Source organism: Pelodiscus sinensis, chromosome 8 (genome assembly GCF_049634645.1).
Source record: "Pelodiscus sinensis isolate JC-2024 chromosome 8, ASM4963464v1, whole genome shotgun sequence".
Taxonomy (NCBI): domain Eukaryota; kingdom Metazoa; phylum Chordata; order Testudines; family Trionychidae; genus Pelodiscus; species Pelodiscus sinensis.
The window spans coordinates 8,097,362-8,124,995 of record NC_134718.1 but is presented as its reverse complement, the minus strand read 5'-3'; the positions used below and the strand labels follow the sequence as shown (position 1 = coordinate 8,124,995).

General features: G+C 47.1%; 1 protein-coding gene and 1 long non-coding RNA gene across 2 annotated transcripts; one reads left to right on the top strand and one right to left on the bottom strand.

The window, feature by feature from the left end:
- The first annotated feature begins 240 nt into the window (after positions 1-240).
- On the top strand, positions 241-27,546 carry LOC102456396 (dual specificity protein phosphatase 13B-like). Its single transcript, XM_075934693.1, has 4 exons — positions 241-1,004; positions 20,863-21,062; positions 22,987-23,207; positions 26,549-27,546. The coding sequence occupies exons 2-4, from the start codon at positions 20,911-20,913 to the stop codon at positions 26,773-26,775; spliced, it is 600 nt and encodes a 199-aa protein (XP_075790808.1). The 5' UTR covers positions 241-1,004; positions 20,863-20,910; the 3' UTR covers positions 26,776-27,546.
- Positions 7,003-18,391, bottom strand: LOC142830360 (uncharacterized). Its single transcript, XR_012905538.1, has 3 exons — positions 18,280-18,391; positions 15,961-16,042; positions 7,003-7,562 (listed from the first exon to the last, which is right to left on the bottom strand). It is a non-coding gene; the product is annotated as an uncharacterized LOC142830360 (long non-coding RNA).
- Positions 27,547-27,634: the final 88 nt, after the last annotated feature.

The following is a 27,634-nucleotide window of genomic DNA, read 5'->3' as shown; positions in this document are numbered from 1 at the left end:
TTTGCATATCTAATGAGCCACCATTTTTGCAGAAGAGGCTCTTGCCCAAGAAGGAGCATCTGAACTGCCCCTTCTTGCAGAAGAAAAACCTTCTTGCGCAATGTCGTTATTCCTGAAAATAATCAGCGTAATGGCATTGAGCAAAAGGGTTTTTCTTGTGCAAGAAGGGGCAGTGTAGATGCTCCTTCTTGCGCAAGAGCCTTTTCTGCAAAAATGGCAGCTCATTAGATATGAGGCTCGGCGATATTCCACGCTTAGCCTCATTTGCATATTTCTGGCACAAGATCGCGCCAGTGTAGACATGGCCTAGGTGTGTGGGGTACACAGTCACAGCCCCAGAACTGGAGAGGTAGGTACGTGTGGCTGTGCAAAGCAGCACAACGTCTGATGGATTTAGGGGCTGGCAGCGAATTTTCCAAAGGGATTTTGGCACATGGGTGTCCCACTTCCGGTGACCATTGTGGGAATTTAGACCCCCCGAGTGACACTGAGCGCAGCAATACCTAGACACCTATAAAAACGGGGGCCATCTTGACTACGTGGGGCAAGTGAGGTCCTTTTACCTGTGATGATGTAAACTGAAATCCTGGAAGACCAATGTTGAAACAGCAGGAAGGAGTCACGGGTCAGGACTGTGGTGCCTTGGGACCGTTTTAAGCAACCGCCATCCAGACTGTATGTGGCTCTGTTCAGACAGAAACTAGCCCCCACACGAATTTAAATTTCCAAATTTCCTCCCTGGTGTCATCCCAATGGAGTTACCCAGGGACGATCAGGAATAGTGTATCCAAACTCCTCAGTTATTCCTGGGCAGGGTGACCTCAGAGGCACACGCTGTTGGCAGCACAGTCACAAATTAAAATAGAACAAGAATTGCAAGCAATGCATGACCAGCAGCTCCCGGACTAGCTCCAACGAGACACAATATCCAGGTGTCGGGGGGAAAAGAATCTGCCCACGACTGATCACACCAAGAGGTTATTGTGATCCATCGACTCTGGCAGGTACCGGTTTTCCCTGCGTGCCATAGTTACTGCAGGCTGGGAGCAGCTTGAGCAGGCCGGGGCGGGCTTGTTATCGGCAGCGTAAATATCCTGCCTTGTGTCACTGTTGCACAAAGCAGCTGGGCCATTTCAAAAGCATTTAAAAAACACTATAAAATTAGGGCTCCGGCGCGGTTGTTTTACGACTTGCACGAGCAGCCGCTGCCTAGAGAGAAATTATCCTCTTTATTTCCAGGGCGAAAGGTTCGTTTCGCATTCATCAAAAGCAAAGTGCACCCCTGATAGCACAACGGGCTGTTTTTATCTACTGCAGCCTCTTTCCCGTCTGCATAATTTCACATTGGAGATCTCAGCACTTCAAACCTAACTCATTTCATTGTGTCTGAGAGCGTTTGTACCAGCTGGACTTGCATAGTTAGGGGACAGATTTACTTATGCCCTATTTTTCCAAAATTCTTGCTTCTTGAATCCTCAGGAAAAACGACTGAGTGCTCGTTAGCCATCCTGCCTAGAAGCCCGTCAAATGCTTGACCCCAGTGATTCGCAAAGCCACTTCATTATTTTCTTTCAAATCCTTCCTTAAATCTTTCCACAGTAGCTTACAAAGAAAATTTCACAATAGACTGTTAGCGTGCTCAGACCATTGTAGCATACGGACCAATATTGTCTCAGTGCCTCTTTGTAGGCCCTTCTAGCTGTGTCTGTATCCATCTGTTGTCTTATGTTTAGATTGTAAGCTCCTTAGAGCAAGGCCTGTCTTTCTGTTCTTTATTCGTGCAGTGCCTAGCACAATGGGGTCATGATCCATGGGGCAGGCTCCTATACATTTGATAATACAAATAATATCTTGGAGCAAGCAGTTCCCCAGGCACATTCTTCACACAACGCACAGTCAACCTGTGGAACTCCTTGCTAGAGGATATTGTGAAGACAAGGACTTGAACAGGGTTGAAAAAAAGAACTAGATACATGTATGGAGATTAGATCCATTAATAGTTATTAGCCAGGGTGGGTAGGAATGGTGTCCCTAGCCTCTGTTTATCAGAGTCTGAAAATGGATGACAAGAGAGGGATCACTTACCTATTCTGTTCACTCCCTCTGGGGCAACAGGCATTGGCCGCTGTCAGCAGCCGGCATACTGGGCTAGATGGACCTTTGATCTGACCCAATATGGCCATTCTTACGTTCTGCTGAGCAGAAGAGACTGGGGGGTTATGGGTTCAAAATCATGAACAGTAATTCAGTGCCAAACCTCTATAGATTTTCATTTGTGCCTATGAAAATCTTCCTCTTTGGAAAAAATGTCCTTTGATCACTTTTAATTTTATCATTTTAATTACGTGTTCCCTTATCCCCCTACTATGAAAATGAGAGAAAAGAAGTTCCCAAGCCACCTTCTCTACATTACTGTATTTTATTTATCTATGGTGATGCCAAAGAGGGACAAGAGACTGTGAAAGGTAGAAAATGAGTTGTCTGGTTGCTAAAAAAAACAGGTGTTACATTATGGCAGTGCCTGCTGTTAAAGTTGCACTAGGATGCACGGTCCTGATGGGATTATAGTGGCGGTGGGGGGGGGGGGAGCAACCCATGGCTCTTCACCGCAGAAAGTGCAGCTCACGAATCGTACCTCACAGCTCGTGAAGCCGCCCCGTGCCCCTAAAAAAGGGGCAAGATGGCACCAGCCAATGGGAGCCTGATTTGGCCAAAAAGCCAAACCAGAGTTTTCATTTAAAGGGGCAGCATCCTTTTTTTTTTCCTCTACACCTTTTTTGGCTCTTTGCCTTAACAGGTTGGCCACCCCTGGATTATATCCTATTTGTGAACATACAGTCTGCCCTGAAACTCTCAGCTACAAACATGATGAGTGGCGTGGGGATGAAGAGGTCTCGCACGTCCATGCTCAGAAGGACCCTACATTTCCCCCCTGCACCCTTCCATATATGTATCTTGTTTAAGAGTCATAAGGGCACCAAACATCATAGCATCCAGAAATGAAATGTAGATTTAAGATCAAAGTTAACACCTTGCCAGCTGTCTACACTGGCCACTTGAATTTCTGCAAGAACACTGCCGATCTCATGTAAGAAATCAGCGCGTCTTGCGGAAATGCTATGCTGCTCCCGTTCGGGCAAAAGGGCCAGTGTAGACAGCTCAGATTTGTTTTCCACAAAAAAGCCCCGATCGCGAAAATGACAATCGGGGCTTTTTTGCGGAAAAGCGCGTCTAGATTGGCACGGACACTTTTACGTAAAAAGTGCTTTTGTGGAAAAGCGGCCATGCCAATCTAGACGCTCTTCTCCACAAATGCTTTTAACGGAAAACTTTTCCATTAAAAGCATTTGCGGAAAATCCTGCCAGTCTAGACGTTGCCCTTGAGTATTACTCTCTATACACCCTTCTTTTTGCTAAGGCACTTAAAGCTTGGAACTTGTCTAGATGAATACTGCGCAGTTGGCTAGTGGAGGGTAGATTTACACCCCGGCTTGTTCTGAATTAAGGCTCCATGTGGACCCTAAGCAGTGCACTAATTGTTCCCTAAAGTGCTTTCATTTACCCCTGACTTAAAGCAGCAGCAGAGTCCACATGGGCACTTAAAGTGCGGCAGGCTCGTTTGAAGTAGATTTACACTCCCACTTGCGGGGAACCAAATTTTATCATTGACAAGCCCTTTCCCCTTCCACCCAGTGGGGACAAAGTGCCCTCCTCTGCCCAGTGGTGCCAGTGGCTGGATCCTAAAGCATTACAGCATTAAAGTGCCAGCGGGTGACGCTCCAGACCATGTAACACAGAGGACGCCGATGCTGCCTGTGGCTTGGCAACAGCAGAAATAGGGGTGACATGGGGGGACAGGGTTGTACATGCTCCTTCCAATGCCATGGGCAGGAGAGGCCAGGGGCCGGCCAGCAGCTGGGAAGGGGGTGGCAGAGTCCCTGAGCATCCAAGGTATGTTGTGGGGGGACAGTGCCCAGTCAGCTCACTTTGCTCTCTCAGGTCGCGGTGCTTGGGCGGAGGAGGGGGCAGGACCCCCTCCTGCAAGTACCCCGAGTCACATCGCTTGGGGGAGGGGGTTGGGGAAGAGGTAGGGTGGAGGCAGAGCAAGGGTGGGGGGGGCAGGGAGAGGGAGGGCCGGGGTGGAAGGAGGTTGTCCCCCACCCTTCCCCTGGCTAGGGGTGGGGGGATGTCACGTGGCCGGTGGGGCCCGTGTCACCCCTCACCAGTGGCCCCAGAGCAGAAAGAACGTAACTGTGGACCCTAGCACAGAACGAACTCCCTGATTTGCAGGGGCTTTGCCCTTCTGGATGAGAGAGCAGGCCTGTCCCACCTGAGCTCCTGCCTTTGGCCCCGTCACTTGCAAGGGTGTCAGAGCAGAAGGGACCAGGGAGAATCCCCACGTGCCCCGCCCTGATCCAGCAACGCGCCTGCGTCCTACTTACGTTTGACACTGAAGTCAGTGGGACTACTCACAAACTTACAATCCAGCCTGGGTTTAAGTGCTTTGCTGGACCAGGTTCTAATTGTCCAAAGCCGGGCACGAGGGATGAGCCGGTTAATTCTAGAGGCACCCAAGCAAGCCAATATGCTCCCACAATGGGAGGCAGAGACTGAACAGGGAAGCGGTAAAATATGGATTACCGTAGCCAGGGCAGGATTAGTCTTGCCCACAAGACAAACTTGGCTCCTGCAGCTGAACGCAGTGGGTGTAAGATCCAGTGTCTACTCCTGCTTGATGAGTCATTAGCAGCGTAGACCCTAACATAATAAAAAGGCTGCCAGAGCTTGGGCGGGGCAGGGCGTAGATTTATTCGCCACACTGGGGAGATTTTCCTCCACCTTCTTACTACAGCTGTGACATGAATCACAAAACGATCCAGAGTCATTGATTTGCTGCTAGCCTGAAAAGCATGCCTGGGTGGGTCCCATGCACGAATTATACGTGCAGGAATATAGTTTGATGGCAGCTGCTCTGGAATGATTCATCAGAACTCTATGGATCTTTCCTTATTAGAAGTGGGACAGAGGTTCCAAGTTCTGACCCTGGGAGGAAATTCCCCTGCGTTTGGGCAGTGGGGGGTGGGGATTGGTTCAAGCGTTTTAGAGGGGCCAGCTGAGGCGTTTGCAGTCAGCGTTGTATGGGTCCATCTTCAGGTCCATCTCGGGCTCTTTTTTTTTAAAATGTGCCTTTCCTGGCTGATAGGCATTTTTAAAAATCCAGCGCTGAAGGCAGCTATAGATTTTTATTCACACACCCCTTGATTGTGGCCAGAAGGAAAAAAAAATCCAAACAAACCAGAAATCCTTTTCAAACCCCAAAGGGCATGTCTACACTAGGAAATTATTTCAAAATAACTACAGTTGAAATAATGACTCCCCAAAAAACAATTTCGAAATAAGCTTATTCCCTGAGGACAGATTTTGAAATAAGCGACCTGCTATTTTGAAATAACGGGCTTGGTCATGTGGACGTGCCGCTTATTATTTCGAAACGAGGGGGGTTATTTCGAAATAATTCCCTAGTGTAGACCAGGGCTAAGTGACACGCTAACTCTCTGTGTATGTGTCACCTGCAAAACTGCAGCAACTGGGGCGCAACTCAACAAAAGGCTTGTTAGAAGCACATGCTCAAGCTGGGAAGCATTCCCCTGACTTGGTGTGTTTGGAGTTAACTCTGAGTTTGAGTGCTTGGGCGAATCAGGGCCTGTAAGAGCTGCCTCCAGACTCTGCTCCCTTCTCTTTTTGCCTTGTGTGGTCGCACAGCGACACCTAATGGTGGAGGCGGTGAATCTCTAGCCCTAATTCTTACCGCCTGCCTCGCACAGACATGCCAGTCACTGTGACACAGCAGTGTCCGATTCATTCAGCCAAGAGGCCCAAGCTCGGTTTTAAATAATGGTCCGTGGGCTAAGCTGTAGATTTAAGACTCTATACTCTCCTCCATCCACAGAGGAGCCTTCAGAGACACTGGTGGGATGGTTGCACATGATTAAGGGTGGAATACGGTTTTACATACAACAAAGGCCTCACGTTTTCAATAACGAGTGATTTGGGGTGCCCACGGCAGACGTCCTGCCCTGAGCCATTCTCTCCCTTTCTTTTGTGGCAGTTTAAGTGTCTCTTGTCCAGCTCCCCCCTGGGTTGGCTGCCTACTAGAGTTACCTTCGCAGCATGGGAAGAGGACTCCAGGTCACCCCTTCCCTTCTGGAGGTCGCGAGTCCACTAGCGAACAGCCCATCTCTCTTTTCCCCTTCTCGCAGTGACAGCAGAGAGTTTTTTGTGCTGCTTCCATTGTTGTGTCTTGATCGACTGGGAGAAAGGGGAGTCTTGCCTCACCCTACACTACAAAGCTCCTTTGCCCTGGACCCTTAAAGAAGGTAATATTTCTCCCTGAGTCTCCCCCAAAATTCTTTTTCTCCCGCCTGCCGCCCCGACTACCCCAACATTATCATTACTTGCAATAGACTAGCCTGGACCACATTCTCTCCCTAATTACTCTTTTCCGTTAAGAGCTGGCATATCTGTTGTTATGCCCAACCTGGCACATACTCATGAATCACAGAACACTAAAACTGGAAGGGACCTTGAGAGGTCAAATCCAGCCCTCTGCCCTTACGACAGAGCCAAGTACCGTCTAGATCATCCGAGAGAGATGTTAATCTAACCTGCTCTTAAATATCTCCAGGGATGGAGATTCCACAACCCCCCTAGGCAATTTATTCAAGTGTTCAACCACCCTGACAGTTAGGAAGTTTTTCCTAATGTCCAACCTAAGCCTCCCTTGCTGCAATTTAAGCCCATTGCTTCTTGTTCTATCCTCAGAGGGCAAGAAGAATCATTTTTCTCCCTCCTCCTTGTAGCACCCTTTTAGGTACTTAAAAGCTGCCAGAGACAGACAGCCTGGCCAACAGGAAGTGCTGGGACCAAAGATACTGGCGATAACAGATAAGGTGCGGGTCTGTGCACCCTGCCACATCAAAGGCAAATCAGAAAATGGACACCTTTTTGGCTTTAGATCTGACTTGTAAATAAAACCATACATGTGAGCACTGACTGGAGGATTTGAATCCAAATTATTCAAATGGATTTAGACACAAAGTCTTGATTGGGCCATCTATTGTTTTGCTCTGTCTTGCTGGGAAAGAGAGCACCTTCACCTAAGCTTTCTTCCCAATGGCTTACATTTTGATTGCTATACATCTTATGGACTCTCGTTCTGCTTATGACTCAAAGACAGCTGCGATCACTGAAGGATGCTGAAGCTGTCGATTCATTCTCAGCAGAAGTGTTGAGAGCAGAACGAGCCCAAGTCCAACTGGTTTTAGAGCAGAAATCTTCCTCCCCCAATAGCAGAAGCTGATGAACAACCTTCCAACTATCAAAGTGAAAACAGACACTTGGAAGTAACAAAAAGTGGCTTCCATTCCAGACAAATTTCATGCAAGTCTTAATAAAGTATTCAGCATCCAGGCATATTAGACAGATGTCAGCAACCAATTTCCAGCTTTCTGCAGCTTAGTAAAGTTGCCAGAAACAAAAAATTCATCTTTCTGGCATCCAGTCTGTAAAACAAAAGGGGAAATATTTGCAACTTTTTTGGCCATCAAAAAATCTCTTTGCTGGGAATACATCTGAGGAATGGATTGATAAAAACAAAAGAAAAATCATATTTCTTTTTAAATTAATATCCTGGACTACTGAATAGTTGTACACTGGTATAATAGATTTCATTCACCAAAGATTTTTCCACCAAAACCAGAACTAGGCTGAAAATTGTACCAGGTCATCCCTTCATCTAAGAAAATGAGGTACCACTGTAGAACTTTTCAGAAAATACACTATAGATTGTTACTTACCATATTCAGCTTAAAAAACAACAACAAATGGTCTGGTAGCACTTGATAGACTAACAAAACTTGTAGATGGCACCATGAGCTTTGTATTCAGCTTGTAACTATATAGTTTATCATCAGAATTAATCTCATGTATTTGTCCGACCCATGTAATGCTGTGTCTTGTGTGTCCATAATACATTTCTTTTAAAAATAATGATTTTACTCTATCGCTCCTTTATAAATCTTTCAAAAAAATTTCCTTCTGTCATCTCCTGGTCAAATGAAGTATTACAGCATTTCAGCCAAGTGTGCACTATTCAGTAGGGTGTGAAACTTGCTCCATTTTACAGGCCTTACATCAGAAAAGAGCTCCTTGTGCAATGTTGGCAATCTAAATTTTCGTGAGTTGCATTCCAGTGCAACATAAATACCTTCAAGAGAAATTCCTCTTGCTAGCAGTTCAGGTTCTCTCCTTTCAGGTACACACAGCTCACCAGCAAAACACAACTTTGATGTTTGTAATATCTGTCCTTATGCAGAGCGATGACTCAAACTGGGGATCTTGAGCTATGAACATACGAAAGCTGCTTTGTGTAGGATCTCCCTATGTAATCATGACAACTCGTGGTGTGGGCTTCGACCAAAAAATACGACAAGCCTATATTTCAAATATGTATTGCTAGAGATAATATACCCACGCTCACTTGCGAGTGCACAATTATGTATTGTTGGCTTGATGCTTTAAGACGGGGTGGAAAACATGTTTTGGGTTGGGGACCGCTCACCCGCAGAAAAATCAGTCGGGAGCTGCACATAAGTGAAAAGATAAAAAATACCACACCCTTCACTGATGTTGCTCCCCGCAGTGGAGTAGGAGTGGGGCTGGAGCGCCAATGTGGACTCCCCAGTGTTGGAAGGGGGATAAGGCAGCTCCCGCCCTCAAGGTTCCTCATCCCTGCTTTAACATGTGAGCAGTAAGAAATCAGCGTAACAGAACCCCAGTCACGATCAGCTGTTTGAAAGATATAGCCTGCATCCATGCAGATCCTATGTGTTAGAGCTAGGGACATTATTTGAACAAAAAGACTTTGAAAAATTTCTTGTTTCAAAAGTGAAGTCTTTTGCCACAAATTGACATTGTTCAAAAGGTTTGGTTTTGACCCTCCCCCCGCTCCCCTCCAAAAAAAAAAAAAACAAACAAACACTTTCTTTTTCAAAATATTTCCCCTGATTTTCTGTTTTTTAAAGTGTTATTGAAAACATTGTTGAAAGGTGGTTGGAAGTTTTCATTTACCAAAAAAAAATGTTTCTCTGACCAGTTCAATAAAGTTTCCAATATCATTTTTCAATAAAAAAACATTGAGGCTACAATAAAAACACAGTGCAGGCAACATTTTTAAAAGGTAAAACAGGAAGTCATTGCAAACACTCAAAAATGACAATAGCTTCAAAAATCCAAAATAGGTTGGTCGTTTCGCCGAGTCTGTGCATTATTTGCAAATTGCAATGTTACTCAAAGGGCTCAGTCAGGAGGAGAGCCTCGGTGTGCGAGGCTTCATGCAAAACATATAGCGGGATACAGCTTCTGCCCTGTCAAGTTTCACAATATACTAAATATTGAGCAAGTAACAAATTGGCCAGGAAAATCTAAGCTAAACTCCAGGATGGGGGAGAAAGTAATGAGGAGTTGCAGTAAAAGAGCTGTCCGAAGCTACATGTGTTAGCTGAGAAAAGGATTGGCACTGGCAAAAACTAGATTTTGCTGTGTAAGAAACTGAGATGCCCAACCTTTTTTGGTCCCCGTACCCCATGGCTTTAGTAAACCTTCCCGTACCCCCTATTCAATATGAAAGGAAATAAATTCTAGACTCTAGAATCCACAACTTTTTTCACTAACACTACTACTTTTGGAATATTTCAATTAGGAAAATCTAGTTATTTACCAAATATTCCCCGTACCCCCTCGACAAGCTTCTTGTACCCCCTGGGGGTACACGTACCCCAGGTTGGGGACCCCTGATCTATGGTATTCATGTGGCCTACCATTACCATGGTATTGGACTACCTTGCAGTTTTTAATGTAGTTATCCACGGAACACCTGTGTGAAGTAGAATCCCCATTCAGCAGAAAGGAAAGACATACACAAGGAGAAAAACATCTTGGCCAAGGTCTGCAGCCAAGCAAGGACCCGATCCCACATTTCCCATGTCACAGGCTACATTGCTAACCATGGGACCACAATTCCTCTCCAAGACGATTCTGTACAGCTAACAACGTCCCATTACATGAGAAGCATAATCATTTGCACTGTAAATCTTCAGGCTTCCAGCACGGAATGTGTTAAAGAACAAAGTCAGATTTTTTAAAAGGGGGTTAGACATCAATGGGAGTTAGATGCATAAATGCCTTTACAAATTTGGCCTTAGGTGCATCACTTTATAATGGCCTCATGCAAAACCTTTGGATGGTGAGTTCCTGATTCCTGGAATTTCCAGATCAAAATCTGGACTCTCTGAAAGTTCAGAGGTGTTAGGGTTTGGCCTTTTCTAGACAAGAATAATGCCGTATTCACGTGCTATAGACAACAGATGCAATCAGCAGATAGTGAACTACGCACTGTGCGTAATATACATCTCTGTAATGTAGGTGCCCAATTCTGTCAGAGGCAGAGTTCTCTCCGTTTCATTGGTGTCTAGTGAAGGTGATGGCAGAGAGCACTTGAGAAGAACCATTTGGTGTGTCAGAACTACTGCAGAATATATATTTTAAAATAACTGGAAAAATAGTTTTGCTTCTCTGCTGAGCGGTAGTGGTGTGGAGTCGGGGGGCAACAAATATCTTTTTTCCCTGTGTACTTGATGCATTTAGAAGCCCTTTTGGTTATAGTCAGGTTCAGTTGATTGTCCTTTGCACGGACTGCTCTGGGCAGAACTTTCACATATAAGGGAGGGTGTGTTTACTGGGAAAAGCAACACACCTGAAAGCAAAGCTGACGAGGCATCAGTCTGGAAATTGCACACAAGGAAGCAGACCTAGGGCCGAGGGGGCCCAGTTTATGGTTGGGGGTATTGTCCACGCTCCTTTGCTGTAAAAACAATTCTCGCCCCATTCCTTATATTCCAGCAGCATTTAGGGTATGTCTAGACTACAGGGCTCTGTCGCCAGAGCCATGTACATCAGTTTAGTAGACATACACAAATCAAGCAGCAATTTAAATAATCGCCGCTTCATTTACATTTAAATGGCTGCCGCGCTGTGCCGATCAGCTGTTTGGCGGCACAGCACTGTAGTCTGGACGCTCCAGACTAGGACTAATTTCTAGGCTTCCCTGTAGTGTGGACATGCTATTTCGATATAGTTATTTCGGGAGTTATTATTCTGAAATAGCTTATTTCAAAATGCCCTTCTAGTGTGGACATACCCCAAGAGAACAGAAACACCCCTACTAAACACATTTTAAAGCATATTTTTTAAAATATCTGTACGCTCGTTAAAAAAATGTGCTTTCAGCCACCTGATTTTTTTAAACAATTCGCAATTTAAAAAATATCCCAGTACAATCCAAGCTGACTGTGTTCCTTGAAGGATGCATTATTTGTCCCAACAATATATTCCTCACACTGGAGATTTTTGGAATCTTTTCACTTGGAATTCCAGCCCAGAGAGTTAAAGCCGGGCACTATTGATGAAAAGCACCTCTCCCAGGCTCGTCCTTTCAAGCAGTAAAGGAAAGAAGGACACGTTGTGCTGTCTCTCAGGGCTCCTTTAAATTAAGCGGTGGAGAACACCTTTCGCCGTACCGCTGAGGAATATCAAAAGCCGTTACCTGCGCCATCAGATAGTCTGAAATCCCGCCAGCTTGACAGAATTGCCATCTTTTTATTGACAGCATCAGCCAGATGAAATTGGTCAAGGAGTAAATCAAGTAGAAGCAAAAGGCCCTTTAATCCACAATCACACATATGCGCCCTGCCTGGAGAAGAAGTGCTTTAGAACCTTTTTGAAAGGCGGGATATTAATGTGTTTATTTGTCTTTCCGTCTGCTTGCAAGCCTCTTTTTCCCTTTCCATTTTTTCTCCCCACTGACGTTGGTATCAGATCTAATGTATCTTGTGCCTATTGACAGCTTTTGACACTGATGAAATCCGAATGCTTTGACAGCACTGGGTGGACTGTTAGCAATGTCAAGGTCACTTTATTTCTCTTGCATTAACTCAAATTCTCCCAGCCTGGGGAGTATCTGTCTAAAGGAAATCCTCCTTCTTGAGTTTGTCATGATTCACAGCCTCTTGGCTCCATTAGTGTGGCTATTTTCGGACCAGAGTGAAGTTCCTATAGTAAATAAACTGTTAGCTGGGCAGTGTTGTTGTGCTTTGCTAATTACAGCATGTAGCAGAGCTCCGGCGGCTGGTAGCAAGACTTAAAACCACAGCTATTTTAAATCAGGTGGGGAAAATTTGACAGCTTAATTCAGCACTACACAGAGAACCCGTAGGGTCTATCCACTGGACATGAGTGGCTAGGAAAAGAACCAGAGGAGGAAAAGAACTACAACTAAGTTGCCCACCTCAGAGTCCGTGGAGATGCTAAGGGGTTTTGGAAATGCAAAACAACAGCATAGGTATCGATTACTAAGGTATAAGAATTTTTTCTTCTGCTAATTGCAGATTGGAAAGCTGCCTTCCTGGCAAGCACATAGCCTCACATTTGGCAAAAGCATCGCAAGCTGCCACGGCCCCGTTTTTCAGTCTTACACGGTGTATTTCAAAACTTTTTTCACCAGAGCCTGCCACCTCCATAGCCACCAGAAATAGCCATGAACCCCGGGCACAGCTCTCTTTGAGCAGAACCTTGTTACAGCTCTAGAGGAATCGTCTTAAATCCCACAGACTTTAGAGACGTCCTTCAGAGTAGTTGGCATTAGGAGGGGCAGGTTTGCTAAGTGGGGTGGCTCACTCAGTTCTGCCTCGCTCCCCGCCCCACTGGGAGCAACCGAAGTGGGCAAGAAGCACAAGAACCTTCACATTGTTCCCAGTTGTCCCTCCTTTGTGCCCGTTGCTCAGATGTTCATCGAGCTGAGGCCAGCAAGGGCGGGAAAAGGGGCTTTCAGGGAAGTATAACTCTGATGGGAGAGCACCCAGGTGGTACCATACCCACCATCAAGTATTTCCCACTAGCAGTGAAAGCTGCCGCTGGTGCTGACTCTCCTCCACCAGCTAAGAGATGCTCCACTGGCTTCCGTGGGGCAAGATTTCATTCCAAGGGCTTGGTCCACGAACAAACAGCCCACGGCAAGTCCTCTTTGAAAGGGGCCTAGCTCAAAGCACTCTAAACACACTGTTCCCGGGTGCAGATGGACTGTCAGAGCACAGCGGGCTAGGGTGGGTGGAAGGTCACACCCCAGCTTGCTGCGCTCTCATTGGTCAGGGAGGCAGTCCCGAAAAGCCATGTGTCCAGGATGTGGGGAGTCATGCCTAGTGGTCAGAGGCGAGTCAGGCCTAGCATCAGAGCAGGTGTTGGCAGTCAGAGGCCAGAACCAGCCTCCCGAGCCAAAAGCCAAGGGTCAGAGCTGAAGTCAGAGGTCAGGAGTCAGACCTGAGGGGTGGTCCCATGTTATCTAGAGTGAAGCTTACGAGCCCATCTGCAGATTCTTCCCATTAGTCGGCGGGCGCTGCCAGTCAGGGAGCCAGAGTCAGGCCGGCGGTACTCATTGGGTGGCCTGGAGACTGGCTCTGCTGTAGTCCAGTGTGGCTATAGCTCCAGGACTCTCCCACCTCACAGGGGGCTACACCCTGGTGCCAGCCGGAGCCCGGACGTCTCCACACAATTAAACAGCCTCGCAGCCTGAGCTACTCAGGCCTGAGTCAGTCGGCACAAGCCAGCCACGGGTGTCCAATTGCAGTGTGAACATACCCACAAGCTCATCTCCCCTCGGGTAGGTCCTGCTAGGGATTCCAGGGGTGCATCGGTCACATAGAGCAACCTTTCTGGCTGAGTCAGGAGCAATGTGAAGGGTGTTTCCTTCATGGATGGCTCGTGAGGACCAGTAATAAGACAAAGAGCCGCTCACCTCTAGGGCCCGGATTCAAATCTAGCCCAGGCTGGTCATGACCAAAAGTTTCTGCCCCTCAGTCTAATTCACAAAGGAGCCATCTCACTACTGCACCAGCTCTGGCATTCGCTGGAAGTCTCAGCCCAGACATCAAGGAAGGTGTGGGTATGAAGACTCCTATGTTCTCCCACCCAGAAACGGAGCCTCTCCAGTCTGGGACTTAGGTGCATTTGGAGGACAACTGGATTGTGCGTGTTGTTCCCTGTTTTGTCCCCAAACAGTGATTAAAGGAGGGACCATCTTCTCCACCTACAAACACCTATCTTTCCCAAGTTCACTTGAAAAAACAAACAGGGCTTTAGTTAATTATTCTGCTTTTCTCTTCACTCCAGAATAATTAAGCCAGTGTTCCCGCAGCACAGCGTTCAATGGAAACTGTCAAAGCGTCCAAGGGACAAGATTCAGCTTCCTGTTACTCTGGTGCAAAGCAGGCACAACTCCGCTGGTGTAGCAGAGAGGAGAATTGGGCCCTAAGTATTCAGGGAGAGCCATGAACTTCTACAGTCCCTGCTGTTTGAGCGCTGGCAAAATCAAAGGCTGTAAAATACGATGCAGTCAGCCAAGAAAGCAATATTGCTCTGCCATGTGCATGGGCTATACAAGGGTGAGTGCAGGATCTCATTTCAAAATCCCTGTAGGTGCCTCATTTAACCATCAGCCATAACCCGCTTCTTGCTTTCAATATCACTTGTATTAGAGCTGCAGTGAATTGCTGGTGAGAGATTATAATGCCTGCAAACAAGCCCCCGTAGACTTGCACAAGAAAATACAAAGTTCCCCTTTCAGTCGCCTGCTAGGTTCCCATCTGGCTGCTTTAACTTTGCTATTGCTTTTAAATGTGTCGGTTTCTGCACACGAGGCTCTTGTGTCCTGCCTCATGAGGCTTTTGGATTTCCTTAGCTCTAGCTTCTGGCCAAAATTTCCAGAGAAAGAGACACAGACAGATAGAGATTGGGTCTTTTCTTGGGAGGGGAAAAAAGAAAGCGTGCAGTTCCAGGTTACACTTAATAAATAATTTGACTGACACGATAATTTCCTTGGTTCCCTCCCTGACGGAGTTCTTCCATAATGAAGGAAAAGGGCCCCAGGCTCGGAGAGAGACAAGCAGGCAATGGAAAAGACGAGCCCAGAGTGAGAAGATGATCATGGAGAAAAAGAGGAAGGAGACAGGGGTTGGCAGATGTTCAAGTGCAGAAGAGTAAAAAGAACCAAGCAAAACGAGTAAAGCTGTCATGCTTTGCGTTACAGGTGGAACCTCTCTAGTCCGGCACTCTCTGGTCCAGAAACATCCGTGGTCCGGCATGATCTTAATTAGCTGGAGGTCTACTTATAAAGAGGGTGGCCAAGTTTCCTGCAGTCCCATTAAGCTTGTTTACAGCCACCAGGCCTGGCTTTCAGTGTTCTGTGCTGCGATTTAGCTCTAATTTACCTCTAAATGTCTTTTATGAGTCCTGTAAGCCGTGGAAGTGTAGGTAATGCTACTAGGCAATATTGACCTCCTGCGGTCAATATTCTCCAGTTCAGCACCAGTCAGGCCCTGAGGGAGCCGGACTAGAGAGGTCAACCTGTACCGAGTTAATCTTTCATGTATTGCGCTATTTTGTGTGTATTAGTTTTATTGTCAAGCTTCTGCTTTATATTATTATTTAATATTTGTACAGCAGCAGCGCCCAGACACTTCTGCCAGGTCTCCACTCGGTTAGATTGTCTTTTGTACAGCACCTAAGACAAATGTACAATTGAATTTAAGGCCTTGTTATCTAAAGACACTCGTGGCCGGTCCATGTTAATTATTGAACTTCCATTATCACCAGTGCAGAGGCGTCACTGGGGAAAATGCAGGTAAAAGGAAAGGGAAAGGATGCTCCAGTGGTTGCAGTCTGCTACAGAGAGGTTCAATTCTCTACACACTCTTGGGCAGGGGTGGGAAAATTCAGGCCCATGGGCTAGATCCAACCCTCCAAGGATTTCTCTCTGGCCCGCCCAGATGATTGCAGAGCATGCGTACTTACAGCGGGCATCATGTGTTCAGCTGCCCCTCCGCTCACCTTGCTCCACCCTACAGCTGAGCTGCTTCCAGGATTCTCCTGCTAGCTGTACAGAGGGACGGGGGGAGGGGAGGGAGAGAAGGGCAGAGGGAAGTGAAGTCAGGAGGCAGAGCATGGGTCTTAGATGGAGACACAGCAGAGCTGCTCCAATCTGAAGTGTGTGACTTAGAATGGGGGACGAGAGGGAGACAACAGAGCAGGACAGACTTCTCTTAAAGAGACAGAGCGCACACACTCTGTCACTGTCACACACACACACACACAATCACCATCACATACACACTGCCACACACACTGTCCCAGTGTCTGTGCCACAAAGTCTGTTTCTCACATACAGTATCTCTCTTTCACACACACGCATGCTGTCCCTCTCTCTATCCCCAGCCCCGCCCATTCTGCTTGAGGCCCCACCCTTTGGGGGGGGGGCAGAGCTGGCCCACAACCACATGCCAAAATTTGTCAAGTGGCCCCCCTGCAAAAATTATTTGCCTACCCTTACTCTTGGGCAAGTCACCCAATCTCTCTCTGCCTCAGTTCTCCAATGATACAATAGGAACACCGCTACATACTGTTAGTGGAGCATCGTGGATAAACACATTAAAAGGTTGTGCCATAGACAGATAAAACACGTGTTAGATAAGGCCCTGTAGTCACCCATACATACTAAGTGCTCAGGAAATGAACTAGAGCCTGGCTCGCTAATTGGGTGTTCCCCACCTCTGCAGGTGACAGGCACTGAGTCAGCTGGGGCCTGGAATAAAATTGCAGGTGCTGCATCACTTGTGGGATGCCAACCACATGGGTGGGGCGTTGCCGCGGGGACAAGGTGGCTCCACAGTGGCTGCAGAGTGGGACCTAAGGGAATCAAATTTCCCTGCTCTGCAGACACAGAGCCCAGACAAGGCCTGGCCAATTAGGACTCAGCTTTGTGCATTTGCAAGCTGATGCTTAATAACATCATAATATATAATAGATAAGTGCTCTCACATTCTCTGTGACGCAAGGAAAGCAATCCATCTGGGTTGCATTTAAGATTTCCACTCTCCCTCATTCTCCTCCTAAAGGCCCAAGCTTGTTAAAACTCCATGCTGTAATACAATCCTAATATGTTCCCAGGCCACAGCCTCGTTTTGGAATTAAAAATAATCCTCCCTAATTCATGCAGGCTAGATCTTTGGGGGCGGGGAGGGGGAAAGAAGTTTCCTATTTAAATCCCTTGTCAGTTTGAGCAGCTACATTTTTCTCTCCACAACTCTTTTTTTCTAATGACAAGGGGACTGTACCTTCCTATGGCTGCTGAGTCTCGCCAGAAGTGGACCGGTTTCAATTAGCCAGGCAGGGTGGTTTCCAAAAACCCAATCATCCGCAGTACTTTTTGCCAGCTTTGCAGCTCAATCTTTTAGTATCTTAAACACACACACACACACACACACACACCCTTGACAAAGTCCCAGGCCTTCAATTCAATTTTTTATATAATTTTCCTCATTAGTCCAATCATCTGGTATAACGATTTCAGAGTTTACCCTAAAGGCCACCCAGACTAATTCATCTCAAGGTCGATGCAGCACAAAAGAGTACAATGGTTAGGAGTGACACTCCATGTTGATACGAGAAGCTTGTTTGTTTGGTATTAATCATGTGGAGCAAATGATGCAGCACACTTCCTGGGAACAGACGAGCGGTATGAAAGGGCACTTTGTTACAGAGTGCACGACAGGCAGCAACCGTGGTGAAGCAACCATTCAACGCCCCAAGGCCTCAATCCCTGCATCACAACCGTGGGAGAGGGGAGAAAAATGTCAAAAGTGCATGGACTATAGCAGAAGGTGACTATCATATGAGAGATGGAGGACAAAGAGAGACCCGTTTTAGATATTATCTGGGGTTTGTGCCTTGTCTCTGCTAAACACTTCCCTAGAGTATGTTCCTCAGTGCTTGATCCAATCTACGTTTAAATAAGAGCATCACAATGGCCCGACTGGGTCAGACCAAAGGTCCATCCGGTGCAGTAGTCTGTCTTCTGCCAGTGGCCAATGTCAGGTGCCCTCATAAGGCATGAACAGAAAAGGGAATCATCCAGTGATTCATCCCCAGTCTCCCATTCCCAGCTTTAGATAAACAGATGCTAGAGACATCACCCCTGCCCATCCTGGCTAATAGCCATTGATGGACCTCTCCCCCAAGAATTTCTGACATAGTTGAGTCTCAGAGTAACCTTTACTCTAAAGTAATTGAGGTCCAAGTACGTTCCTTTGAGTCTAATGGATCAACAGACCTTACCGTTAAGAATGTCTCCAAACCGACATTTCCCTTTGCTTAAGTTCATCTTATTGCGTAGTCAGTGTTCACGCACACGAAAGCTTCTTTCCAGAGGAAAGTTGTCAGTGCTCCTGAAATTAGCACAAGAGAAAAAAAATTGTGTGTAGGCTAAATCTGGGGTATCCAAAACCCTGCCAAAGTCTGCAATTTTTCACCAGGGATGAAAGTGAGCTATCCAGTACGCAAAATTAGGCCTTTCTGCTGTTTGTGTGTGTGTGTGTGTGTCTATGCTCCAAAGTTGCCTATGCCATTGAAGAAAACTTGGAAGAGGATAGATGAGTATTTAACCCATAATGTAGCTGAAATACTGTATATCTGCAATGCAAAACAGTAGAAATAGTTTTTTTATTTAACCTTGAATGCTGGTGCTTGAGGAAAGGCAGGTTTAATTAGAGGAGGACGAGGAAGTAGTGGGAGATTCTGAAGGGGACTTCTGGACCCCCCATCCCCACCCCACGGGCTATACCCAACCCCCATTCAACAGGAGGAGGCGAGCACAGGCCAGAGGACTCTGGAGGACCCAGGAGTGGTGCTGCCAGATGCAGAGAAATGATGGTTTGCTCTTCAAAGTGCTGCCCCTCTCCAGCCGCTGGTGGCATGGCCAATCCTGCGCCTACAGAGTCCCCCAGCAAGTACTTGCGCTGCTAGGGTTGTGAACAGGTAACCAATTAACCGGTAAACATCACCCTTCCTGGGTGATGCTTACCGAGTAACACTTAACCAGTTCCCCAGGAGCATCCGCCACTTGTGGCCTGCCATGTGTAGAGGGCTGCTTCAGACCACGGGGCCCTCACACGTGGCCAGCAGCTGGCACACTGTCCTGTGCGGTTGGTAGCTGGGGCCACGGGCCAGCCCCAGTAGTCAACCGTGTGTGGAGCTGAGAGCAGGCGCCCCACAGGTTAGGGGCTTCTTCCGTCAGGCTGAAGAGGCTTGTTGACTGAGCAATTCACTAACGGGTTTTTGCCCTACAACAGCAGTAAATGTCATTGGAAAAAGAGATGTTAGCTACTCAATTTCTTCTACAAGGTATGTCAAGGAAGACGTGACAGGGTCTACAAACCCCCTATCAGGCAAGAGGAGGTTCACAGAGCAGGTTTGGGCTCAGGCAATCCCTGTGCCTACCCTCTCACCTCCCCATAGCCAACCTTGGAGGAGGAACTTTGAGAAAGGGAGGTCAGTTCAGAAGGCCTCAGCCTGGGGAGATGAACAGTCCTTTCACCCTCAGCTCATAGAGGCCTTTGGTTGACTGAACACAGAGCCACAGCCACATGGCTAGAGGAACTGGGCAGGACAGAGACTTTGGAGCCATCTTTTTCTGATAACTTATTCCCTTTGGCTTTCTCTACCGTGCCAACTGAGCGACAAAACCCCTCCTAAAAGACAAAAAATTTGCCACAGCAAAAGACAGGAGCACTCTCCTGTCAACAACGCAAACCCCACTTGTTTGGTGGCGGGGGTGGAAGTATTTTGTCGGCAAAAGTGTTCACACTGCCTGACTTTTAGCGACACAGCCGGATTGCTAAAAGCTGAGCAGTGTAGACAAAGCAAAAATTGACGCGCGGTCTGAAATTAGGCCTCTGGCCCCAGGGTAGACTCCTGCTGAGAACAATCCCTCCCGCCCCGGTCCCATCTCCCAGAGATGTAGGAAGTAGCCCCATGGGAAAAAAAAAAATCAAGAAGTCTGCCCAGGCAGATCTTATCCACTTGCTACAGAATTCCTGAAGCTGGAACCCAGAGAAGAGGGAGGAACTTGAGTTCCCCTCTACCATCTCACCAGGAGGACTAGGCACAACGGATGAGAAGGACTGTTGGGCCTGGATGAAGGCCTTCAAGATTCACCAGCCTCTTCAACTTGAGGGGAGTTTTCCCTTAGCTTGAATTATGTTTCTCCTTAGTACAGAACATAATGAGATGTCTCTGAGCCACAGTATGTAAGGATCCTGTGACAGAATAGATACGGAGACTAAACTACTCCCCATCTCGAGTGTAGGGTTGAGATCCATTACTGCTGCTCATATAGTATGTGTTCTGTGGCTACATTATCACATGCATTTCAAGCCCACCCCCCCTTTCTCTTGCCAGGTGGCAACAGGCCACTTGAACACTTTTCACCACAGCTGAACTCATTTTCAAAACAATAAAATGCTACACAGCAGAACACCAGTGCCTGAACTATCAAGCAGGGAATGAGATGTTTACTCGGAGCCCTTGGACATGTGTGGTGGTTGTAGCTTCATCATTATACCCGTGTTCCTCACAGAGAATGACGTACAAAGGCCAGGTGCTGTTGCTGATGATTATCTGGGAGGTTTAATCACCAATGCATTTGGAAGGGGTTGGGCTTTTCTCCTCCACAGTGCAAGAAATTACTATGCAGTCTTACGACGTTGCTTTCCTGAGAGACAAAATCCTCATGGCTAGATGCCCTTTAGCAACACCTTCAGACTGTACGCACTGCTAAACATAATGCAATATTATTTGGAAGGCAAATTTTACAGAGAATATTTAAGTTATGTATGAAAAGCTTCTCTTGATGTATTCCAGAAAGGCCGCTGACACTATCACCAGAGTGCGTGGAACCGAAGAGCAGCCATGTTTCACACGAAGGGCTATTCCTCTGATACAAGCAGCCAGGCACCATATGAAACACCGGCATTGTCGGACCTTCAGAAGCTGTTCTGGTTCAGAGGAGGGTCTGACAATCATTTGGACCAAGTCTGGCCAAACCTATTCCTGGGAGATGCGTAAGGAGTCTGTTGTTACCTGCACACTGGAACGGTAGAGGGATGGAGTGGTGGGGGATTACACTGTTAGCAGAGCTATGCTCGCGGCACAGGGTGCCAAAGCCAAATACCGTGACAGTCGGCCTCAAGTGGTTTGGATGTCGCGAAAGCTTGACATGCACACGTATAACTTACTCATAGTCTGTCTGAACTTTGCTTTCTATATTCCAGGGATTTTAGCTTGCTTACATGTCATGAACATTGATTTTTTTTGTGGGGGGAGAAAGTCTTTATCGTCTCCCCATATTTAGGGTTTGCATTTATAAAGGCATCAGCTTTAAAATAGAAGCTTATGTATCGCACTGTATTGGAAGTGAACTCACATAGTTATGGTACAAAGCCACTCTTTCAAGTGATATTCAACAGCTATTGTTTTATTTATCTGTTAACTCTAGTCACCTCATATAAAAAAAGGTGTCTATTTCCCTTCATAAACAATAGTGCTTAGAAGTACCCAACTGAGAACACTGTCTCATTGTGCTAGGCACTGTATATATACATGCTAAGAGACAGTCTCTGCCCTTAAAAACTTATGCTCTAAATAAGATAAATAATGGATGAGAAAGGAAAGATTATTATGCCCATTTTACAGATAGACAACTAGAGGTTCAGAGAGGTCCAGCTTCAGGAGTCAGAATAAAGAGAAAACAAAATCCCATAAGTAGGTAGGAGGGGCCCCCACAGATGCAAAAATGGAATTTCTTTTACCAGCTTATAACTTAATATCTAAATATATTCTACAATTCCCTTGTACTTGTGGCAAAAGAGAATTTGCTATGCTATTTGGCCTCCCTGTCATCCACCAGACAGACACTTCGGCCTATTCCTATGAACCGCTTTTCATCCAATGATCTTAAAGGGCTTTGAGATGTTTGTTCACATGGAGCCCACCTCATGGAGGTTGTGGGTGAATTCCAGAAGTGGAATCAATGTGGAAGTGAAAGGAGAATGCTAACTATTATCCCTTGGCTCTAATCACTGAACAACATTCCCCATGATTAACTACAAGGACTGAGTATGGGTCCCTACTCATGTAGCTCCTTCCCTTAAGTGACAGTCCTGCCTTCTCCCTCCATGCTGTGTGCTGTCACCATTAGGCATTGCGTCTTCCTTCTCTGCACACTGCTTGGGTCCTGGATATTTTCTGGTATGTGGTGCCTCCTTCCAAGGTGACTCCTCACTGCCACGTGCATAGGGTGCTGCCCCTTGCGAAAAATCAATACTACTAGCTAGCAAGGAGTGTGACGCCCAGGACATGATGGACTAATGAAGTACAGAAATAGAACCACAGCGAAGGAACAACGAGACCCAAGAGTAGCATAACAAAGAGGGGCTTTACTGGAACGGGAAAACAGGAGAAGGGAAGAGTTAAGGTTAACTATAAAGGACTAAATATTAACACAAAAATCCCTCACCTTCCAACACTCACAATTTATTCCAGCTCCCAGATTGGCATCTTCTCAGGCACATGGGATCTTGAAGTTGAATCCTGAGATGGAATGTTGCAGCACTGTGACATGGGCAGTTTTCAGTAGAAGTCCGTTTATTTTATTCTTCATCCCTGGGCGGGCCAGGATCTTCTCTTGACTCTTATCAGACTTGCTGTTTACATGGTCTAGAATCCTGGGAAAGTCTTAGCTGGCTCCCGGTAGCTGGCACACTCGAGGCAGCTCCGAGGGCTGACTGCCCCAGCCCCGCCCCGCCCGCCTGAGGCCCCGCCCCTTCCGGGAGCATGGAGCTGAACCCCACCTCCCACCTTGCCCAGGGGCCTGGTAAGGCTGTCGGCCCCCTGCCCCAGGGTGAGTGGGCACTAACATTAAACAGTGCTATTTTAATGCAGAAAGCCAGCAACGATCTCGGGGCAAACGTCATCCTCTTTCAACAGATGGGCCGCTAGAAGCAAAGCGACTCTTCAAAGCCTCAATATTACTCACGTCCTCAATGCAGCAGATGGGCCGTACAGTATCAACACGGGCGCCAGATACTACCGAGATCTGCAAGTAGCGTACCATGGCGTGGAAGCGTTCGACGACCCTTCCTTTGATTTAAGTGTCTTTTTCTATGACGCGGCTAATTTCATACACAACGCCTTACGCTCACCGGGAGGTAAGGAGATTATGGGCACTGGGTGCGGAAGCGCTTTGCTGAATGGGCCCTATCGCTGTAACTCTATCGTTGCCCCGAGAAGCAACATGAACTAGTGGGCTGAGCCGAGGCGGGCAGGTCTGGTCCAATGCTTGCTAACGTCACTGGGACTCTTGCCAGTCGCTATGAGGCTAACGGCCTAGCAGCAGGGAGTTTAGAGGGGTCACGTTCGCTCTGCTCCTGGCTGGCTGGGTGCTCTTTGGGAGCTCTGATCACCCTCCACTTCTTCCTTCTGCAAAAGGGTGGCTGAGCGCCTCACGGGCCTGGGCCACCAACTGCTTTGCGTCGCTGGTTCTCCACAAGAAAAGGGGGGCTCCTGGCCCCTTACCTCCTCGCAGGGGGGCGGTGAGCACTCGTGGTCACACGGTACTTCAGAAAGGGGACGTGGTCTCGAAGCAGGAGCACCAGGTTTGCAGAAACATTGGTGGAGCCCGCGACCCTCCCCAGCACCTGCCTAAGGCTCTGGGAGGGAGTTTGGGTGGGGGAGGGGTGCGGGATCGGGGAGGAGTTTGAGTGCAGGCTCTGGGGTAGAGCGGGGTTGGGGGGGGAGTTGGGAGTGAGGGATGCAGGCTCTGGGTAGGGGGGGTGGCAATTATCTGGGGGCACCCCACTCTGTCAGCAGTTCCTAGGTGGGGAGCGGGGGGGGGGGTCTGTCCACCACCTCTGCCTTCGCAGCTTCCCATTGGCCACAGAAGCACTCAGGGCAGGGGCAGCACCTATAGAAACCCCCCCTTTCCCTCCCCCCCCCCCCCCCCCACATCCAGGGACTGCAGGAATGTGCCGGCAGCCTTGCAGAGCAAGCGGCAGGAAGCTGCTCCAATCCTTCCGCGTCATCAGTGGTGGCCCTGCGGCCATTTTAAATTGCCTGGAGGCAGCAGAAGGGGATGCATGGGGGGGTAGCGTATGGGGGGGAGGGAGACGGTGGCAGGCTCCAGACCAGGAATATGCCTGGGCAGTGGGCACCACAGGCCCATTGAACTCACCACCCATGTCTTTAAGCACTGGGTATAATTAGAAAAGGCACAGGGGATGTGGTAACATCAGGGAAAACAGAGGTTTGCGCCTGACCGATGCTTGGAAATAACATTTCATAGTCCCAATGATGACTAAGGTGTTCGCATTTTATGTTCTGCGGGGTGCACTGTTTTTCATTTTCATCTGTCCCCCATTTCTAGAGAGGGAGAGCGAAAGATTCTTTTCTGTTTACAGCCACCGGTGGGAGCACAAATTTCAATCATGAGCCAAGTGGCCAGATCTTCAGTAGCTTGGCTAAGGGCCCCACACCTCTGGGAGAGGAAGTCTTTCTCTGTAAAGTTCTGGTGAGGGCACCTAGGCCACTGTGTTCAGTTCTGAGGCACCTTGATACCAGAGATTATCGGAGGGATTTCAGAGCAGACTCACAGAATCCATAAGGGACGGGAGGGTTTAACTTGGGAGGAAAGATAATAAATAGTTTGGCTGAACAATAGCTAAGAAAAGGGACAAGATAGGGTCCCACAAGTGCAGGAAGCTTGCAAACCCTAAGCAGAATGAATTGCCTTAGAGTGATAAGAGAAATACAACCGTGGAGAAATGAGGTGACAATAAAAGGGGGAAAAGGTTAAGCGGTATTAGGGAAAACTTCCTGTCCTGAGAGCTATTAGTCTGTGGAATAGTCTCCCAAGGAAATTGATGGACTCCTCCCTGATCTGAGATAACTAAAGCTCTTCTGGAGAAAGTTGTAGACTAAACTAGCTGGCCTATAAATCTCTTTTCTCTGTCTAACTGCCTGTGTTTGAGAACATCCAAACCACTTGGCGTACAAAATGAAGGCAGAGGCTTTTACTTTGAGATTTGAGGTATTTCCAAGTTTAAAAGTTTCATATCCCATTACCAACCTCCTGGTGATTTTGCTCAACAAGGAATTAGGCAAGGAGGTCAAAATCACCTATCAAGAGAATATTTCCTTTGAGCCCATTGTGGAAACCACAGATTTGGGGAGAGTTCAGCACTTGTGTGACAGAAAAAACGAACAACACAGTGATAACACTGCACTTCTGAGCAGAGCACTTTTAAAATACAGGTATTCAGCAGTTGAGCAATGTACAGCAGATAAAATACACATTTTCCAGCTAGGGGATACAGTGATGTGAAGAAAGATTACATGATTTGCTGAAGGCCACTGTTAGGGATGGTTGAAAATTTTCTGCCAAAATTGTTTCATGGAAGACAACCCTTTTCACAAAAAGTATCTGTCTTCCACAGAAAGTTTCAATTTTGTTTATCAGACAATGCCTAAATACTGAGGCTGTCTACACACTGGCCACTTATTCCGGAAAATCAGCCGCTTTTCCGGAATAACTTGCCAGCTGTCTACACTGGCCTCTTGAATTTCCGGAAAAGGACTGACAATCTACTGTAAAATCATCAGTGCTTTTCCGGAAAAACTATGCTGCTCCCATTCGGGCAAAAGTCCTTTTCCGGAAAACTGGGCCAGTGTAGACAGCACAGATTTCTTTTCCGCAAAAAAGCCCCGATCGCGAAAATGTCTACATTGGCATGGACAATTTTCCGGAAAAAGTGCTTTTTCCAGAAATACTTATAACGGAAAACTGTTCCGTTTTAAGCATTTCTGGAAAATCATGCCAGTGTAGACGTAGCCTGAAGGTTTTTATTTGGAAATGGGAGTTGTAGTTTGGTTTCTTTGTGTCTCCATTGTCCTCTGTGGGTCATGCCTCCCAGTTGGACTATATCACCTATGATGCACCATGGCCAGGGATGATGCACCACCTCTCTCTTCTCCTAGATGGGTGACCATGGTGGGGGAGACAGTCCAACCGTGGAGGAAAATGGGAGAACTTGGCACTCAAACCACAACCCCCATGAGATACTGTGGCAGCATTTCCAAACTGAAATATTTCATTTTGGGGGGCAAAATAGTTCTGTGTCTAGCTAAAATATGTCAGCACGCAAAATTTTCCAGAGAAGAAAAAAACCATTTTTCAACCACCACCAATCACAGGAAGATTACAGCAGAACCAAGATGATTATCAACCAGTCCTGATGGCCATGCCCCTGCTGTAAGATCTAGCTCCCACTCCTTCTGGCATATGCTTAGGACTATAGCTATTGCTGTTACTCATCTGTGGATGAGCCGAGAGCTTCAGTATCCCAAGCCAGCACCTCCTCAGGATGTGCTAACAATCAGTTAATATCAGGCTCATTATTGGATGTATTGATTCTGCGTATGTTGTCCCCTCTGAGTCTATCTTACCTTGTAAGCTCTAAAGCCGCTGGGTGTGTGTTGTCTCATTTATTTGCAGGTAAAGTGTTTGTTCATTGTGCCATGGGGATAAGCCGCTCCGCATCTTTAGTGCTCGCTTTTTTAATGATCCATGAAAACATGACCCTTGTGGAAGCTCTAAAAATAGTGAATTCTCACCGAGAGGTCTGCCCAAATACCGGCTTCCTGAGCCAGCTCCGAGACCTGGATATCAAATTGAATGGAGAGAGGAAAGGAGCTAGAAAATCCACCACCCAAGAACCGTAATACGGAACTGCACAGAGGGAGGATGCAACATCGTCAGTATTTCCTGGATCTTTTAAACGAAGTGTGTTTTGCAAGCCGCAGGCATAAACTGAAAATGTGCCGTAACACACATTCGATATGTAAATGCTTATTTGACTTTATTATCTTTACGCTGTGCAAAGCCTGTCTAAATTTTACCAGCAGCAGACTTTGCTATGGTATTCTTCACTCCCTGCCTCCACTGTCATGAGAAATCACTGTAAACTGTTAAACAGCTGCCCAGCTCCACTCCAGAGGTGGCTGCATTTCAGTGATGTGCAGCTTTTATGTTCGCCTTTGAAGTGTTTGGATTCTTTGTGGAGGGGGTTAAAAGTTCTTTGTTATTATATTATTTGTACTGCAATAGTGCCTTCATGCCCCAATCAGAGCCCCCATGGTGCTAGAGACGTTTAAGATTGTTAATGTTTTGAGGTTTTAATGTTGGCATCTGTTTGTTATAGGTTATAACAATTTGTGCAGCAGCCTGAGCCCCTTGGCTGGGCTAAGACGGCGCTTTAGATACAGAACAGCTGGGAAATGTTGAAGCCACTCTCTTAAGAAACAGTTCCAGTCTGCTTTCCATACTCCTCCCCCGGGTCTTCAGCAGGAGGGGATTTTCATGAAAAGATCTTAACTTGAATGGATTTTCATCTGCTCCCCAAAAATCAAACAGTTGCTAGAGAAAATGATTAGGCTGTCATGAAGGCCGCAGCCTGGGAACGTACAAGGCCGCAGCCTGGGAGAGTGAGAGAGAGAGAGAGAGTGTGTGTGTGAGAGAGAGAGAGAGAGAGAATGAGTGAGTGGGGGGGGGGGGTCTTTATGTCTGAAAAGAGGATACAAC

Coding starts and splice junctions, on each gene's coding strand:
- LOC102456396 (XM_075934693.1), top strand. CDS start 20,911: ATGTTTCACACGAAGGGCTATTCCTCTGATACAAGCAGCCAGGCACCA. Junction 21,063..22,986: donor AACCTATTCCTGGGAGATGC/GTAAGGAGTCTG, acceptor CTCTTTCAACAG/ATGGGCCGCTAGAAGCAAAG. Junction 23,208..26,548: donor CGCCTTACGCTCACCGGGAG/GTAAGGAGATTA, acceptor ATTTATTTGCAG/GTAAAGTGTTTGTTCATTGT.